Source organism: Coptis chinensis, chromosome 3, assembly GCF_015680905.1.
Source record: "Coptis chinensis isolate HL-2020 chromosome 3, ASM1568090v1, whole genome shotgun sequence".
Taxonomy (NCBI): domain Eukaryota; kingdom Viridiplantae; phylum Streptophyta; class Magnoliopsida; order Ranunculales; family Ranunculaceae; genus Coptis; species Coptis chinensis.
In genome coordinates, this window is record NC_141458.1 from 108,287,767 (window position 1) to 108,305,195 (window position 17,429).

General features: G+C 39.1%; 1 protein-coding gene across 1 annotated transcript; it reads left to right on the plus strand.

Annotated features, from left to right (window-relative positions):
* Positions 1-959: 959 nt before the first annotated feature.
* Positions 960-3,328, plus strand: LOC147512794 (uncharacterized protein At1g65710-like). The gene is made up of 2 exons (XM_086595799.1): positions 960-2,123; positions 2,217-3,328. The coding sequence occupies exons 1-2, from the start codon at positions 1,047-1,049 to the stop codon at positions 3,111-3,113; spliced, it is 1,974 nt and encodes a 657-aa protein (XP_086451925.1). The 5' UTR covers positions 960-1,046; the 3' UTR covers positions 3,114-3,328.
* The last annotated feature ends 14,101 nt before the right edge of the window (positions 3,329-17,429 follow it).

The window sequence follows — 17,429 nt, forward strand, 5'->3', positions numbered from 1 at the left end:
CTGTGGTGGTTGCTACCATATGTGCCTTGTGCATGCTCATCATAAAGGTATATATTGTGTGTGTGTGTTTCGTGTAACAGGGAATCTGCACATAAGGCTCATTATGATATGCCTCAAGCGAATCTCTGTGTGTTTGAGGAATAGAGAGTCGTGTGGCCCGGCAATCAAATGATGGACCACCATTCAATACCAAATTTAGAATTTTGTTAATCTTTTTTTTTTTTAATCAAATTTTGTTAATCCCAGAGTTAGTATATCCAAGCTGTCCGATTGAATATCATATGCCCATATGGAGTTATGCTACATTACCAAATCACATGATTGCAAAGTTCAACTTTGTTAGTCAGGTGTTCCTTGGAGAAAAGGGTTTAGGCAATGCCCCATCCATTCAGACCTATATAAGTTAATCAAAATTTAATTAGATTTAGGAGTAGACATTATATGTCTCGGTATGTTCTGAATGAACACTCAATGGGTCCTTACAGCTAGCAAGCGATATTGAAATGTTCAATGAACAGTCACATGACATATTCAGCCAATAGTTAAAAGTCAAATTACTGAATGGGTCGAAATTCCAGTAGACTAAAAAAACTGGAATATACACGACATTTTTCAGTACGTCCGACCGAATTTTCAAGTAAAACATTTCGCCAGTGAAATCAAAATCTTGAACTGCGTACTAGGTTAGATTCGTAAATCTATGTCAGAAATGAATCATGAGGGATGACTAGCCGTTAGAAGAGATTCAAAAAGGAATAAAGAAAGTTTTTTAGGTAGGAAAAACTGACAAGGGACAGATAAGTAAAAGTAACGACCATATAAACGGCTATATTAAACATGTGTTCTCTCTCCATCTTCCTAAATTGTCCCACCCAAAATGAAAATTTGAATTTTCAATTTCTCTCTCCTCACTCTCTTCAAAACTTTAATAATAAAATAATAAAGAATAAAGCTTTGGTCACAGAGCTAAGTAGTAGTTGTTGCTCATTCATTCTCATTCTCTAGCCTTATCCCATTTTTCTTGTTAGTTTTCAGTACATTCTCAAATGGGTAGCTGTTTTAGCAAGAAGAAAACTACTATTAAACCTACAGCTCCCCTCTCAAATCTCAATCCAATCCCCAAAGTTAAAAGCCTAGAGGAGAACATCAGAAACAATGCTATCCCAGCCGCAGAAGAAACTGCGGTGAGAAAGGAGATATTTGTGATAAAACAACGAAAGAGTCATGATAGAGAGGAAAACAGATCCAATGTTATTAACAAACCCACTGCCTCACCGACAGCCTCGTCGTCGTCTGCCAATAATGAGGGGGCTGCTAAAGCTGCAGCACCTATTGTGAGGACATCTAGTTGTACTAAAGAGGAAGTAGATGCAATTTTGATACAATGTGGTAGGCTAAGTCGAAGCTCTTCGGGTAAAGCTGCTGCGGCGGGGTCTTCGAATGGCCGTAAGTATTCGGGTTCGAAAAGGAGTTATGATTTTGATCAAGAAAGTAAGAAGTGTACTGATGAAGAAGTTGAGAATGAGCAAGAAGTGGAGGATGGCCAGCGCGCGAGATCTTCACATAGAAGAACGCTTAGTAGGGAGAAAGATGTGGAATATAAGAGATCAGGAAGTAGACATCGACATCGCTCGTCTTCTACTTCAAGAGAAGAAGAGAAGAAGAGGAATAGTAATGGGGGTAGTACTAGTAGAAGGTTGAGTCGTTCCCCTGGGAGAAGATCTGAAACACCAACCACAATGGCGACGACATCTGATAAATCTAAGCCAGGAAAGATGGTTTCTGTGCCTGCTTCAAATGGGGCAATTAAAAGAGTTTCTGTTAAGAGAGCAACGGCATCACCTCGTTCGCAATCTCCTGCAAATGCTAGGGCTTCTAATGAACAACTAGTACCACAGCCTTCTCTCAGCCGTAATTCGTCGAGAAAAGCAGACCAGTCTCCTTATAGAAGAAACCCCCTGTCTGAAATCGACGATAATTGTCTCAGATCTGAACAAGGGGCAGCATTGAAACGCCCAGATCATCAAATCAAGAAGACAAATTTAACCAACAACAAGGCTCAGTGTAATAAGGAAGTCGAGGAAGGAATAGCAGCGAAGAAGCCCTTTCATTTTCAGTCCCAGGTGAGTGCTAATTATTGCCCAACTTTTTAATTAGTGTATGCCAATTTGCAGTACATTTTTTTGATTAGTTGCACATGACTTTTAATTTTGTAGAAGCCTGATGAGGTAAACATTGGTGGTGCCACTAAAGAAAAATATGATAGCAAGAACCCCAAGAATCTAACCGAGGGCGAGGTTCCTATACTATCAACAGAAATTGAAGTGACTGAAAACATTATTAGACCTGCACAAACCATTACAAGGAGCAGGTCATCGAGGAGGTCTAGAGACCTAGACTTCCTCAATAATGGTAATGAAGAAAAAACTTTTGTCAACAATGTTCCTACCTCTTATGCATCGTTATTGCTTGAAGATATCCAAAATTTCCACCAGAAGAATACCAACAACAACACTAGTACATTTACACTCCCACCTTGTGTTACTAAAGCTTGTTCTATACTTGATGCTGTTGCTGATCTCAACTCTTCTACCACTTCCAATATCACTTCTGGTGCTTTTTCCAACGACAGAAGTGATCACCCAAGCCATAACTTTTCCTCTACCAAAGCACAATTGGAAAAGAAGAGGTTGGAGGTTGTTAACAAGGATCCTTTGTTTGAAACTGAGACTGAAGTGTTTATGAATAATGATCTATTGGAACCCAGCATCCACAAGTACATTACTGTGAGGAGGGGAATGACAGGAGGAGAAGAGATGGAGCAGCAAGAATCGTCTGGCAGCAACAGTGTTGTTTGCCAACAATGGTTCTCTTCGTCCTCATGGGAGCCTAATTCCGCTGATTCCACTGATCAGTGGACTTCAAGCTCGAACACTGGGAATGAGGTGGTAGTGGAGAAGGAAGAACCAAGAAAGAAAATGCCCTCTGAGCGGGCAAGGAGATTGAGAAACAGTGGAAGAGGAAAGAAGATAGAGTTGGATCAACATCATCAGATAGGGAAGGTTGGAATTCGAAATCACACAACTCCTGTTGCTGCAGCCGCTTCAGTGTGAAGAGGAGGGGGAGGGGTGGGGGTTTTATAGCATCTGACAGTTCAGGGAAGAGTTGCAAACTTGCAACTTCGGATTAATTGAAAAGAATTCGCATCCAAATTCACACTTTCTTCTTTTCAATTTTACGTGTGAACTCATTTTCCATTGTTAGCGTTATGTACTCAATGAATCACTAACCATTTTGATTTAATACAGCTCTTTTGTTGTTTGGTCTTTCTTCAAAGTTTTCTATAGTTACTAAAATGACGAGTATTGCCAAAAATCCTATTGGTTGGACAAGATCGCCGGCCTTGGACCAGATTTGTTTAGTTTTTAAATACTTTCAGTCAGCTATTTGAGGGCAGATCAATGTTTGTCTTCGGACATTTGTTTGTCCTTGGTTTGATCCTTTACTTATTATGGAGCTCCTCCACCTATGTACTGGTTCCGCTACATTTTTTTTTTTTGCTAACCACCCCTTTTCTATTACTACCAGATAATAGGATTATAGTTATAGCATTCATGTCACACGAGTTACTTGCCCATTTTGCTAAATCATGGGCATCCCCATTACAAGTTCTGTTAAACCACCTAAAAACTGCATTTTCCAAAAGACTGACACTTCTACAAATAGCTTCAACTATCGTCTGAAGGGACCAGTTTAGAGTAGAAACTTGGGTTGCCAGTGATCTGATGACAGCAATATTGTCTCCTTGAAAGACATACTTCCTTCCCTCCAGGGTTGATGCTAGCTTGACTGCCACTTCAACCGCCAAGAGTTCACTTTCCTCAGTTGTCCGAGCTTTAAACCTCCTAACTGCAGCGGCTACTAGGTCTCCCTGGCACTCTGTGCCATAGCAGGCTTCGCTCCAGCTTTGTTTGTCCTTATTGAAAGTCTCATCACATCTGATATTCATATCATACACAACATTTGTTAAAGTTAAACTAGGGATGTCCATTCTCCGCCAAAACCCAAAACCCCCAAAACCGAAAAACCCGCGACTTAACCCTCGCCCGAGCCCGACAAAACCCGAACCCAACCCGCATCGAAATACATAGGGTCGGGTTTGGTCACACTATCTAAACCCGGACCGACCTAACCCGACCCGATAATTTGGCCCTAAACCGTTAAAAAGGGTTAAAAGCCCGAAACCATATCCGCATCGAGCCCGAACCCAAAACCCGGTTATATAGGGTAAAAATGCCCGACCAAAACCCGAACCAGACCATAATTCCCAACAACTATATTTTCATTTATTATCTATTTATCTTCAACAAACTTTTAGTCTTTTGCTCATTACTATTTACTTTTGGTCTTCAAGACAAATTACCTTTCGACCTTTACTACTACTCTTCTCTCTCTTCCCTCCAACAACTCTCCAAGAACAAGACAACCCAATCACACGTTCATGATGAAGAGATTGGTGGGTTTGATGGTGCCGCTTAAGTTTGCATTCACTCGTAAAATTTTAAAGACCTCCTCAAATATCTCTTTCTAAAATGTGGTCGCCGAAGTGAGCAAATCAACAGTGGTCGGATTCACACCACCACAAGAAACCGAAACTCCCAAAAAGCCATCAATCTTATTGTCAAATCAACAGTCGATTCACACCACCACAAGAAGTCGAAACTCCCAAAACCATCAATCTTATTGAAGTTATTGTCTTGGAATTGCTTGCTTTTGCTTGGTCTACTTTTTCTTCTTTTGCTTTTCAAAAATGCAATCCTGTGTTTTGAATCTTGACGATTGTTGGGTTTTTTTACGATGTTAAAGTTAAACATATCAAATCCAATAAAAGAAGATGGCTTTTGATTAATTAGATGAAAAATAGGTTTTTCTTGAGATCTTGAGATCTAATAACCGAAAATGACGTTCTCGATGAAGAGATTTAATATTCTTTTATTTCATATATTTCGGGTTTTACCATACGAAACCCGAACCCGACCCGAATGGAACCAAATATAGGGTTAGGGTAGGGTTTGGTCACATGTATCCAACAAATACCGACCCGACCCCGACCCGAAAGAATAGTAGGGCCCGTAACCCGATACTCGCTCAAAACCCGAAAAATCGGGTTCGGGCCGGGTCGGGTACCCGTTTGGACATCCCTATGTTAAACTATGGTTCTCCATGTTATCTACTGTGCTCAAGTGATGGTTGTGTGTATATATATGTGTATGAGAACTAGAAGATGTTCTAGCTATAACTGGATTGCTAGTTCTCCTTCGTTGGGTTAGGGTGTCTTCCCTTTCAAATGCCTTCAGTCTTCTGTGCCACTGGATATTGTTAGAGGCTAGTATCTCCTCTTTACCCAAAGCACCCTTGCCAAACTTCTACATATTCCTGCTATCCCACATGCCTTGCAGCAGAGTGCATGCGTATACACCCAAGTCAGCAATGTGTTTTTCCTTACTGTTACTCCACTCCATGATTTTATCTATCCATCTCCTAGCCCTCCAATCCTTATATACTTCAGTTCTAATCCCCAAAGGGGAAGCAAACCAGATGCTTCTAGCCCAATGAGGCAGTGACATTGAAAGAACACATGTTCCAGAGTTTCAAACTCCTCTGAACAAAACTGGCATAAGATATCATCATTCTTGATTCTGTTTTTAATTTTGTCCCCAGTGGGCAGAATATTGAGGTAAATTTTCCATAAGAGCATCTGCTCTCTGGCAACCACCTTTCCCTTCTAGATTCTCTTTATAGACTTGACTTGTAGTGTTGAGTCATGCTCCTCCCAATCGCTTTCGATTCAAGATGGGTTGAAAGCAGACTTAACACTGAAGCCACCCTTTTTGTCGGGCCACCAAATGAGTTTGTTATTCCCAGCCATGGGTCTAATGTGAACCTCATTAATAAGAGATTTAATCAAACTATCAAAATTCTCATTAAGGACTTGTTGGTTCCACCCAGTACCATCTGCACTCAATAGATGGCTAACTTTCCAGTACTTCTGCATACCTCTGGGTGGACAGATGTCCTTGAGAATAATAGGTTTACCATGTAGCATAAGCCAAGGATCTTGGAAGACAGAGGTGGTCACACCATTCCCAATGCTCCAACAGGTTCCATTCTGAATCAAGTCATGGTTTTTATGTACCCCTTTCCAGAAGAAAGAAGCATTGGAAGGTGGCCCTTCCTCATGTCCAAACCATTTGTTCCCATATGCAGCTTTGAAAGTTCTAGCCCATAAGGACTCCTTATCATTTAGAGCCCTCCAACTATGTTTTGCTAGGAGGGCCTTGTTGATATCAGCAAACTTACGAAACCCTAAGCCCCCAAGGCTTTTGGGTTTGCAAAATTTATCCCACTCAATAGTGTGGATACTCTTAGATTTCTCTGTACCATGCCACCAGAAATCTCTACAAACTCTATCCATATTATCACACACAGAAACTGGTAGAGAGTAGGTAGACATGGCATAGAGGGGTGAAGCTTGGGCCACTGCCTTGATCAAGACCTGATCCTACCAGCTTGTGAAAGCAGTCTAGCCCTCCAACCTTTAATCTTATTGGAATGTTGTCCCGGTGTAATTGAAATCCTCACTCTTCATGTCAAGAAGCACAATTGGAACTCCCAAGTATTTATCCTTAGTATCAAAAATCTCTCATCTTCCAAAACTTTTTAAGGATTTTCCTATGTCTGGCATGAACATTCTTGCTATAGTAAATACTTGATTTATCAAAGTTAACTTTTTGCCCTGAAGCCAAACAGTAATCCTCAAGAATACCTTTCAGAGTAGCAACCTCATTAAGGGAGGCCCTCGTAAACAGAAGCAAATCATCTGCATAAAGAAGATGTGCTATAAGGGGAGCACTTCTCCTAATTTTGATCCCATGAATAGCATTAGAAACCTCCGCCTGGTTAATCATCCTTGACAAGGCTTCAGACGTAAGGATGAAGAGATAAGGAGACAGTGGGTCACCCTGTCTCAGGCCCCTCTGTAGGAAGATGTTTCCTAGAGGAGAACATTAAGAAGGACCTTGAAAGACACAGAAGACAAACATTGGTTGATCAGCCCTCTCCACTTATTGCAAAACCCCAATTTTTCAAAGATATCATTTAAAAAAGACCACTCAACTCTATTATAGGCTTTAGCCATGTCAAGCTTTAGAGCCACCCACCCTTCCTTCCTTTTATACTAGTTCCGCTACATATTTGTTTGTTGGTTTTATTTTGTATTTTTTTCCCCACTTCCTTCACTGGTTCCACTACATATTTGTTTGTTGGTTTTATTTTATTTTTTTTTCCCTCACTTCCTTTCTTTCTATTCCAAATTTTGTATTTCACCATTCCTGTCTATGAAATTTTTAGGAAAAAGTGAATAAAAATTATTATAGGATAGCAATCACTGCAAATCAGAGCTGATCGCCTAATGGGAATTGCCTCATGACAAAGATTTAGGGTGTGTTTGTTATGATGGAAACACTATAGAAAGGAAAGGAAAATAAGAGTGGTCCACCTTTTCCATAGTTTATAAGGTGTTTGTTTACCCATGGAAAGGAAATGGGCTTTTCCATATGGAAACAAAATTATTGAAATGGAAAAGGTTTTGTGTCCTTAGCTAACCCCTGAAAATTTTGTGGAAAGGAAATAAATAAATAGGGACTTACTACTAATACACCCATGACCCAACAATACAATTATTCCTTTCCATAGCTTTTGCAAACAAACATGATTATTCATTTCCCCAGTTTTTACTTTCATTTCCCCAGTTTACCAAACACATACCATTTAAAATTATTTCCTTTGCATTCCATTCCATAGTGGACCACCCATTTTATTTCCTTTCCTTTCCATGAGTTAAAATTTAACAAACACACCCTTACATTTTTTTTAAGGAATGCTAATTGCTGGATAAGTGCAGTGATTGAACTTAAAATCTTCTGTTACCCTGTTCTTATGTATAAAAGGTCTAATAAAAGCATGGTTATTGTACATTCTCATACACATACACAACCGGTACTCACCCATTCAGCACGCTGCCGAGTTTGGCCACTTCCAACTTCCAAAAGAAAAACAGTTTGCCAAACTAACTGCACCGAGGAAAACAGGAATCTTTCCCCCTCTCCTTTTCAAAGTTTTTCACTGCAGTATAAACCTACTGAAATAACACATTTGACCAATCAATCATTATGATTTATCTCTACGATTTCTTAGTTATTTCGTAATAGTTGACAATCAAAGAATAATTTCCTCGAACAGTATGTGCAAATATGACTTGCAAGTTGCAACACCTGAAAAGTACATATCTGCAACCAGGACTTACTTTTCAACATGGAGGGAGTACATTCTGGGTTTAACAGCAGATAACCATCTTAAAAGGAGCTCTGAGTATCAAACTGAACCTTATTTCTTTTAACCAGCTAGGCAGCTACCATCTGAGCACTAGCACTGCATCGCTCATTTCCCTGAAAACTGAGCTGCCTTTATTGGACCACATCATTCCAGTCCATAACTTGCCTCGTATAACCCCAGTCAACTGGAAGCTGCTGTGCTTATGAACTTCAACTGAGAGCATAGAAAGTACAAGAGATGCTGATCTTCATGTTGCTGCCAAGTGCTGACAAAACACACAGAGGCTTTGCTAAATACTACATTCAGCATCAGCTGAAATTAATATTTAAGCCTGCTTAACTTCAACCTGTCGCCTTAAATTTTGACATGCATGTCTCTTCTGGTAGTTGTCATTCGTCGGATACGTCTTGTTATTAAGGCGGAGGTAAATATTACATCTGATTCTTGATTTCTTGCCCAGACTGAAGGTTAAGAAACGGACAATATCTTTATATTATTCTGCTTCACAGCCTCATTGAAAGATCATTAGGTCCATTTACATTCCAGATTCCTAATATACTCATTGTAGGGGAGTGATATTCTCTATACAGCACGTGCCTAACATGGTGGAAATGACGCACCGACCTATGGATCCAGGTCGCATCCATGAGCTAATAGAACGCTGCATACAGGTCGCAGCACCACGCGAACTACGCTAGGAAGTGACTCAGATACCCCTTCCAGAAGCAATCATGACTAAAGATGTACTTGCACAAATCTTGGCCGTCAGCTACTGGTCACTGCCGCAAACTACTTGTACAGACTGCCACTCCACATCATTACAGCAGACCTATGAGGACAGTTCTCACATGCCATCCTGATCTCCACCCCTCGTTTGGGACACCCTTTACACGTGGTGGGCAAGGATACACTCTCCATGTCTATAAATACCTCTCTTATGAACTACGCCAGACCTGATTCTGCTCTCCCCCACAAAAACAAAGAGCAAGATACGTAGGCAGTTAGCTCCCAAGACGAACTCGGTCCACCCAACAACCCATTCCAGTCCCCAATCGACTGTGTGTAAGGGAAAGCTAAATCACACCTTTACACACATGATCTAGCTACCTCCTTGATTCTTCATATAGCTCTTGACTTGACTTGCAATTCTCTCGCTGAAATTGAACTCCATAAGTGGTTTGCTGATACCCTCCATTGTGCCTGAATCATCACAAGCATTTTGATTTGTTCATATAGCTTTCGACTTTTTCTTCATATAGCTTTCGACTTGACTTGCAATTCTCTCACTGAAATTGAACTCCTTAAGTGGTATAATAGTTTTTCCGGTTTGCTGATACCCTCCAATGTGCCTGAATCATCACAAGGATTGATTCTCATTTGCCTTCTCAATTCAGGTCTGTTTATAATTTATAAAAAGCTAAAAGCTGTAAGAACTAAGAGTCTAAGATAAGCTTTAAAGAAATTTGGTCCCTGTGTGCAAGTGTTGCAACTGTTTTGCTAGTGGATTTTGATTACACAGATTCCACGATTACTCCTTAATGTCCATCGAGTGGTCAGTGTATAGCTTGTATGAAATATATGATCAGGAAAATAAGTTGTACTGATACAGTATGTTCCATAATCCATATACTCAATTCTAATATTATACAAGATATGGTTGGTTTGCATATCATTTCAAATTAGACAAAATGAATATGGTTGGTTTGCATGTCATTTCAAATTAGACAAAATGAAATTTGTATGAGGAAAAAAAAAATACACATTACATTGAATTTATAGCATAAGGAGAGTATGGGAGGTTGCTACTTGCTAGCATACCAATTGCACGAACTTTTTATTATTTATATTGAGTATATTGAGTAATTTCATTAGGCATGCAAAAACTTTTGATCTTCATAACACTCAAAAATCTTAAGTTTGAAATATTGGAGGAAATTGAAATTTATGAACAAAATCGTAATTACAAATTGTGTGACGTGGGAAAATATGCTCTCTGGCTTGTCAAAGTTTATGAGGAACTTATCAGTGCCGGCTCATCCATCCATTAGAGGACTTAAGCCGCTAAGGCTAAAATTTAGAAGTCTTCGAAATTTCCTTATGTCTCCCTTACATGTGTTTGATATTACCATATGTTTTGAAGAAAAAAAATACAAAAAATGACACTAGAAGTAAATTGGTTTTTCTGTCCCGTTAGTACATTGGTTTTAAGAATGTAGGGGGATGTAGTTATCTTAATTTGTGTGGGAGTGTCCTCACATAGTTAGATCTCTAAATTGGAAAGCATTAGAGAAAATAAGAAATCTCATATTATATATTAGAATCTCTATATTCTATGGCGCCTTTCCCATTTTTTCTTAAAGACATATTAACCGATTTTCTCAATTCTCTTTCTCACATATTGTCCTTTCATTTTTCACCAGTTTCCACTATTTTACTAATTAAGTTCTTAACTATTTGCCCCATTGATTATTGCAAATTGGTATATATTATTTATGTATTTAGAAGGAAATCAATATACTCTTCACATGTGAAATTGAGGATTTTCATTTTTAATATTAATCTTATAATCTATTATTTGTTTTTATTTCGTCAATTTTGTAATGAGTTTAGAAGAAAAAAAAAGGCCTCACTTGGCTTGCCGCCTAAGGCCACATCTAGGCTTGAGCCGACCCTATTACTTATAAACTACAATCGGTCAATCGTTTTCTTCTAACTAGCCAATTAGTCCGCCTGTGGCCAGACCTGCTACATTGATAGTTCACGATTAACTATTTCTATTTTTATCAAACTATTAACAACTACAATACAACATTGCCTACCGTTATCTGCCATTAGTTGCATTACCTACCATTGGCAGAGTATTGACTGACCTTCCTCCTCGTAAGCCAATATAAATGAATCCTTAGCTTTTCAATAGATTAGCTGATAAATTGAATATCGGAGAGTGAGAGCGATTAAGGTTTTAATGGAGACAACAAAGGGTTTACAAATGCTAGTATAAACCATGACCACTGACCAACAGTCAAAAACGATCATTTCACATGATTTTCGACATCAGTGTGTATAATTAGTTTCAAGTAATGAAAAATAGCATTTGAAATCATTCGGGTCATAGATAAATGCATTTTAAGATTTTAATTCAATGCAACGAAATACAGATATATGAACCGTGAGAGTCAAATATAGAGTGGGGTGAGTGCTGTTCACTCCTTTGCACGTGAAAGCATGTGGAAATCTTAGTAAATAGTTGATGTATAGTTGTACAATAGTTTATGTATATTACAGGTTCGTCTGTGTTCATTATAGATTAAACAGTAAAGCTAAAAAAAATTTCGTGTACAAAGCTATTGAGACAGAGTGCAGAGACAGAAGGCACAAAAGAACGCCTAAGAAAATACCAATATCATTTACATATACAGAGTAAGTAAAGTTAGAGCCACTGAAGTTCTTTCTGTCTGGCAAGTTCTTTGCTGTAGATAGTGACAAAATGTCATAGTTGTCGAGCAAGAGCAAGAAGAGATTTGTACGAATGATTATATTAAAGATAATTGAAGAAGTTCCTTGTACCAGACATTATAAAATCTAAAGTTTGTCTGGGGTTTAACTTGTAACCTTATGGTTCGACAAAGACCATGTTGCGCAACTTCATATGTGTATTGTAGAAGCTGAGACATTACTTGATTTAGAAGTGTTTTGTAAGTAGTGGTAACACAGACTGGGCGATGGCTTGTGGCATATGCCCATTAATGTAATAGTTATGTGATATTGGTTGAGACTTGAGAGTCTAGCTTAATTCCCAGAATTAAATGCAAATTCCATTTTTTTTTTGCTTAGGTTTTGAGCAGCCAACATGACACCTTTGTCTCTTTATTCAGTCTTTTTTCACACTTCATGTACTAAATCATGTTGCTTTGAATTTTGAGGCACTTATACCGGACATAACTTGTTGCAGACATCTAGGCCGAATACAATCAGATCCTTGTGAAAAAGCCCGGTGGTGATGCCTTCCGGCCTTATCAGAGCATCCGGAACCATATTCGAGGATCAAGGGATTGGATTCGACGCTCATAGAATAAGTGTGGTTGATTGTGTATGCAATTGGTATCAATAGAAACTTCCGGGATACAAGCGCAATTATGTTGCATTTGAGACTCATCTCTTGAACAAATTTTACATCATTTTTGTCGGCCTCTTGCCAAGATATTAACTCAAGTGATAACATATAAGAGTTGGTAAAAAAAGCGCATTATGGTAGAAAAAAAAATACACAAAGTTTAAATTTTGTTTTCATACCCATACCCTTTTGGCAACCGATTCGCGGCAGCTAGACCAGCATTCCCCATCACAAAGATAACGCGGTCGACAGTATCACCTAAAATTGTCGCCTCTATGTGCTTGAATAAGACACTACGTCTCAAGGGCCGGCCTCAACGGGTTGACATTGAGGAAGGGGTCCCTTTTGTATATAAATCCAACAGTGATTTTCGATCATAACTTGTTCCATTTCCTTTGAGCCTTCTTTGCAAGAGCCTGACATCAAGAAAAAGGCTTTCAAAATAAGATCAACAGATGATCATACAACTACTATAAGTTATTTTTATTTATGGGCCATTTATTTTCTTTTTTGTTCTTGCTATAAAATCTAAAGTTTGTCTGGGGTTTAACTTGTAACCTTATTATAACACCCCGACTTTTAATTGCTTTTACTATAATAATATTAATAGTAATAATAATAATAATAAGGTAAATAGAAAACAGAAATAGGATATCCATTAGTTAGGATAAAAGCCCATAAGTAAGTAGATAGGTTTAAAACCCTTGTTTTTCGGAGAGGTTTGAAAAACTAGAAAATAGGGGTTTCTCACGTAGAGTTTTTTTGAGAAAAACAAAACGAGAGTTTTAGAAAAAAAAAAAAGTGAGAGTTTTACTGAGAGAAAAAAAGGGGTTTTGAACGAGGAAGATTATCGTTTCGCGTGATAGTAGACGACGGGGTTTCGATTTCAGGGAGCTGTTCGGGCTGTTCGGTTTATAACTGTGAGTAGAAGAAATTATTTTATTTTTTCATTAACTACTAATCATATACCTAATTAGTGTTTTCATTAGTTGATATCTCGTTAAGCGCTAATAATATCCCAAATGTGCCTTTGTTAGATCAAATTTTGGAAGTACTACAGGTTGTATAAAAAATTCTAACAAAATCTAAATTTCATGATTTTTATGCTGTGATGAGGATGAGAATATGTTTTAGTAAATACCAATTTCATTGTTTAACTTGATTTGAATAGAATTCTATTACTAGGGTTTGTTTTACTGCTATTGTTGGTCTGTAGGAATTGGGTGGTTGATTGGAAGTGTTTTGTGGTAAGGGGATGAACTAGATAGGTTGTGTGGGTTGCCGGGCAATGACGGGCAGTGGTGGAGGTATGTTATGAACGGTGAGAAGCTTTGAACATCCATTAATGGCTGTTCAAACAAGAACCCAAACCGTCCTAATTTTTGGTGTTGTTTGGAATGTTTGTTGTGTATGACTTTTGTTGTTGTTGTTGTTGGGTTTATGTTGATTGTTGGTGGTGGATTGGGTGTTGGAAATTGGACAATTGAAGCTTGAAAAAAACCTTTAATGGCGTCGGTCGAATTTTTGCAGTATAACAGAATCAAGTATTGTTGATATAGGTAGGTGGCCTGGGGGTTTTAATAAGGATCAAAACCGCTGGGTTTTTTTCTGTCATGGATGGCCGGTGGTGGCTGTGTGGTGGTCGGTGGTGGCTGTAGAAGTTGAATGAGGGAAGGAGATGAACAGTGTTTCACGATTTGGGCTTGGGCCAAATCGTGATGGGCTTATGTTTTTTTGTTGTTGGATTTTTAGTTTTTGGGCTTAAGTTAGACTATGGGCCTTAGGATTTGGGCTTTTGGGTTTTGGAGTTTAGGGGGGTTGACCGAGTTGGATTTGTTGACTTTGACCGTGGTTGACTTTGACCGATTGACCGAAAAATTTGACTTTTTCCTAAAATTACAATTCGGTCTAATAGGATAAGTCTAGGACTATTAACGTGTTTGAGTTTAGGCTAAGACTTTTATAAATATACTTGTGTAATGCGTGTATTTTCTTGCTTTGTGATTTTAGGTCTTTTACGCTACACAACGCGTTATGACACTTATACATTCATGAAATTAATAACGCGTAAACCAAAATTTATTGAATCAAGATATTCCTACGTTCTCGAAATAATCTATTCAATAAAATACAATAACGCGTAAACAAAACTTACCGCACCCTTTTAGAACTCTCGCCTCAAGTTTTGAACCGAAGTTTTATGACTGATGATGTCATATGTTAGGTGGGCATTTATTGAATGTGTCATAAATGGCCCGTTAGTGTTATATAAGGGTATTCATTGAATGTGTCATGAATGACCCGGGTATTCATTGAATGTGCCATGAATGACCAGATTGTAGTGAACTGCCCTAAAGAGGAACTAAGGTATTCGCCTTGCGGGTAAGTTGTATTCCTTGAGTGTACGGGAATGTAGGATTGGGTATTCCTTGAATGTGGCAGGAATGACCCAGGGCATTCATTGAATGTGCCATGAATGGCCCGTTAGTGATATGATAGGTATTCCTTGAATGTGGCGGGAATGACCTAAGGTATTCATTGAATGTGCCATGAATGACCTGAGTTTTTGTGCCCAATGAGGCTGTGAAATACGTGTATGAAAGCCCAGAGATGGCTATGATATTGTGGTATTCGGTGGAAGAGAGGCACACATAAATGTGTGATTTGGCAAATGTGTGGAGTGCAAATCGTGGAGTAGGTACTAAAGGGTGGGTGTATAAGAAAAGTAATTGATTAATTGATAAGAGAAATGGATTTGTTTATACGAGTGTGCTTGGGTTTACCTTTGAATACATATAGAATATCTACATATGTTATATATACAAGTTCTAACTTTCTTTTGCAGGAGGGTAGGACTTAATAATATTTTCAGGAGGGGCCGGTCCTACCCCTTATACAAATGGGCGGATATCGGTAAGTGTAATTCAATTATTTAGATATTAAAAGGAGTTATTAGAATGAGTTAATACAATGGAAGTTAATAAAATGAAAGTTTTGCTTGGGAAGAAACTATGCGGTTGAGATAATGGGAACTAACCGCCTTCCAAGTGAGAATGATTAGGTTATGATAGATTTAAAGTGTTAGTTGAATAAGTAAAGTTTGAAATGTTTATATGTATTTAGTCTACTCATACCAAAAAATCAATTCTTTGATCCATGTTTGTTTTGTTTTGGCAACGTGGGTGTGTTCTTGGGAACATAGGTGGAAGGCAGTGGAACCGCGGCGTGTGATTGGGATTCGTGCCTGGAGCAGTTCATTATTTTTCTTTTAGGTCTGATTCTTTATTGGAAGAATGTAATAACGTAGTTTATTTTTCATGGCATGAGAACATGGCAGTGAGGAATTTATTTGGAGAGTTTGTTTGATGTTTATTTGGAAGGATGTTATCTTAATAAAGAAGTTGCGGATAATTATTGAGATTATTTTATTTTAAGTTGATTCTTTTATGACATGGCTGTTAGGGTTTTGTATGTGTAGTATCCCCTGTCATAGTCTGGGTTTCTAAACAAGTTAACCTAGTGATGTTTGAGATTTTTTTTATATTTCAAATATTCACTTTGTTATTGTTTAGAAATTCGGGCTGTGACATTTTGGTATCGGAGCCTAGGTTAGCTTAGTGTTGGAAAGTCTAAGTGATCCTCGGATGTGGAATATGGGTTATAGTATTGAGAGTTTTGGATATATGTGAATATTAATGGGAGTTTTGTTTGAACTGTAGATCATGGTTGAGACACGTAATGGTAATACCATCGGACTGCAGTGAACACTCCAAATCTGAGATGTCGAGTACGCAGTTGAATCGGTTATTTGTGGGCTATGCAAATAACCATCTAGTTCGTGGAGATCCTTTGCTAAAGCCGCAATAAGGAGTTTGGTACTCTTGGGTGGGCGCCGACATCGGTGTTGGGAATGCGATTGCGGAGTCTTGGATTCAAAGTTGTGAAAATGTCTTTGGCGCATGCAACTTTACCGAGGTTGAAGCAGGAGTTGGCGGCTCACCAACTTGATGACGCCGCTAGGTTTTGGTGGCGAAGCTCACCCCTAGTCCGGACACTAGAACTTTGACTTGGGAAGACTTCAAGATTAGATTTGAGAGTAAGTTCATTCGAGGGCAAGAAAAGAGCGATTGGCTCAACAGTTCTCGAGTTGACTCAAGGCGGGAAGTCCGTGGATTGGGTATGTGACCAAGTTTAATGAGTTATCGAGGTTTGCTCCCTATCTTGTGGATACCGACAAGAAGAAAAAACCAAAAGTTCATACGTGGGTTAGAGAGTCACTTGTCCGGCAAGTTGATTCCTTTTATGGGGACACTTTTGATCATGTGTTGGACTTGGCCTTGAGATATGAGGAGCGAGAATGCAGCCCCAAGAGAGTCGAGGGGAAGAGGAAGTTTGGTGAGATACCGGTTGTTGGTCCTAGGCCTTTTGAGAAAGGCGGTACCGAATCGGTTTAGGCCTTATGATGTACCTCGAGAGGGTTCCATTTCAGAGACCACCATCCCAGGGGTTTCAGGGAGGATTTCATCAGCAGGGTGTATTCCGACCCCAGGGAGGATTTCATCAGCAGGGTGGTTATAGGCCACCGGGCAGACTGGAGGCTTTAGACCTCAGGGGAATCGATGGCGAGGCAAGGTCCCGGCTTCGTGGTCGAGCTCCCCGCTCTGAAAGTATCGACCCGGCATCATTACTTTTACCCGACCAAAGACCAATGCTCGAGCCATAGTTCCCGTTGAAAGGGCTTTTGGGAGTGTAAGCAGGTGGGGCATTTATCTCGCGTTATTGCCCTACCAAGCGGGGGAAACCAATGAACGAGCACCAGCCACCGATCACTCGTGCTAGAGCCTATGCAGCTATGCGGGACACAGGAATGTTGAAGGTACCTTTAGTTCATCTCAGTTTACATTCAGAGTTTTGTTTGATT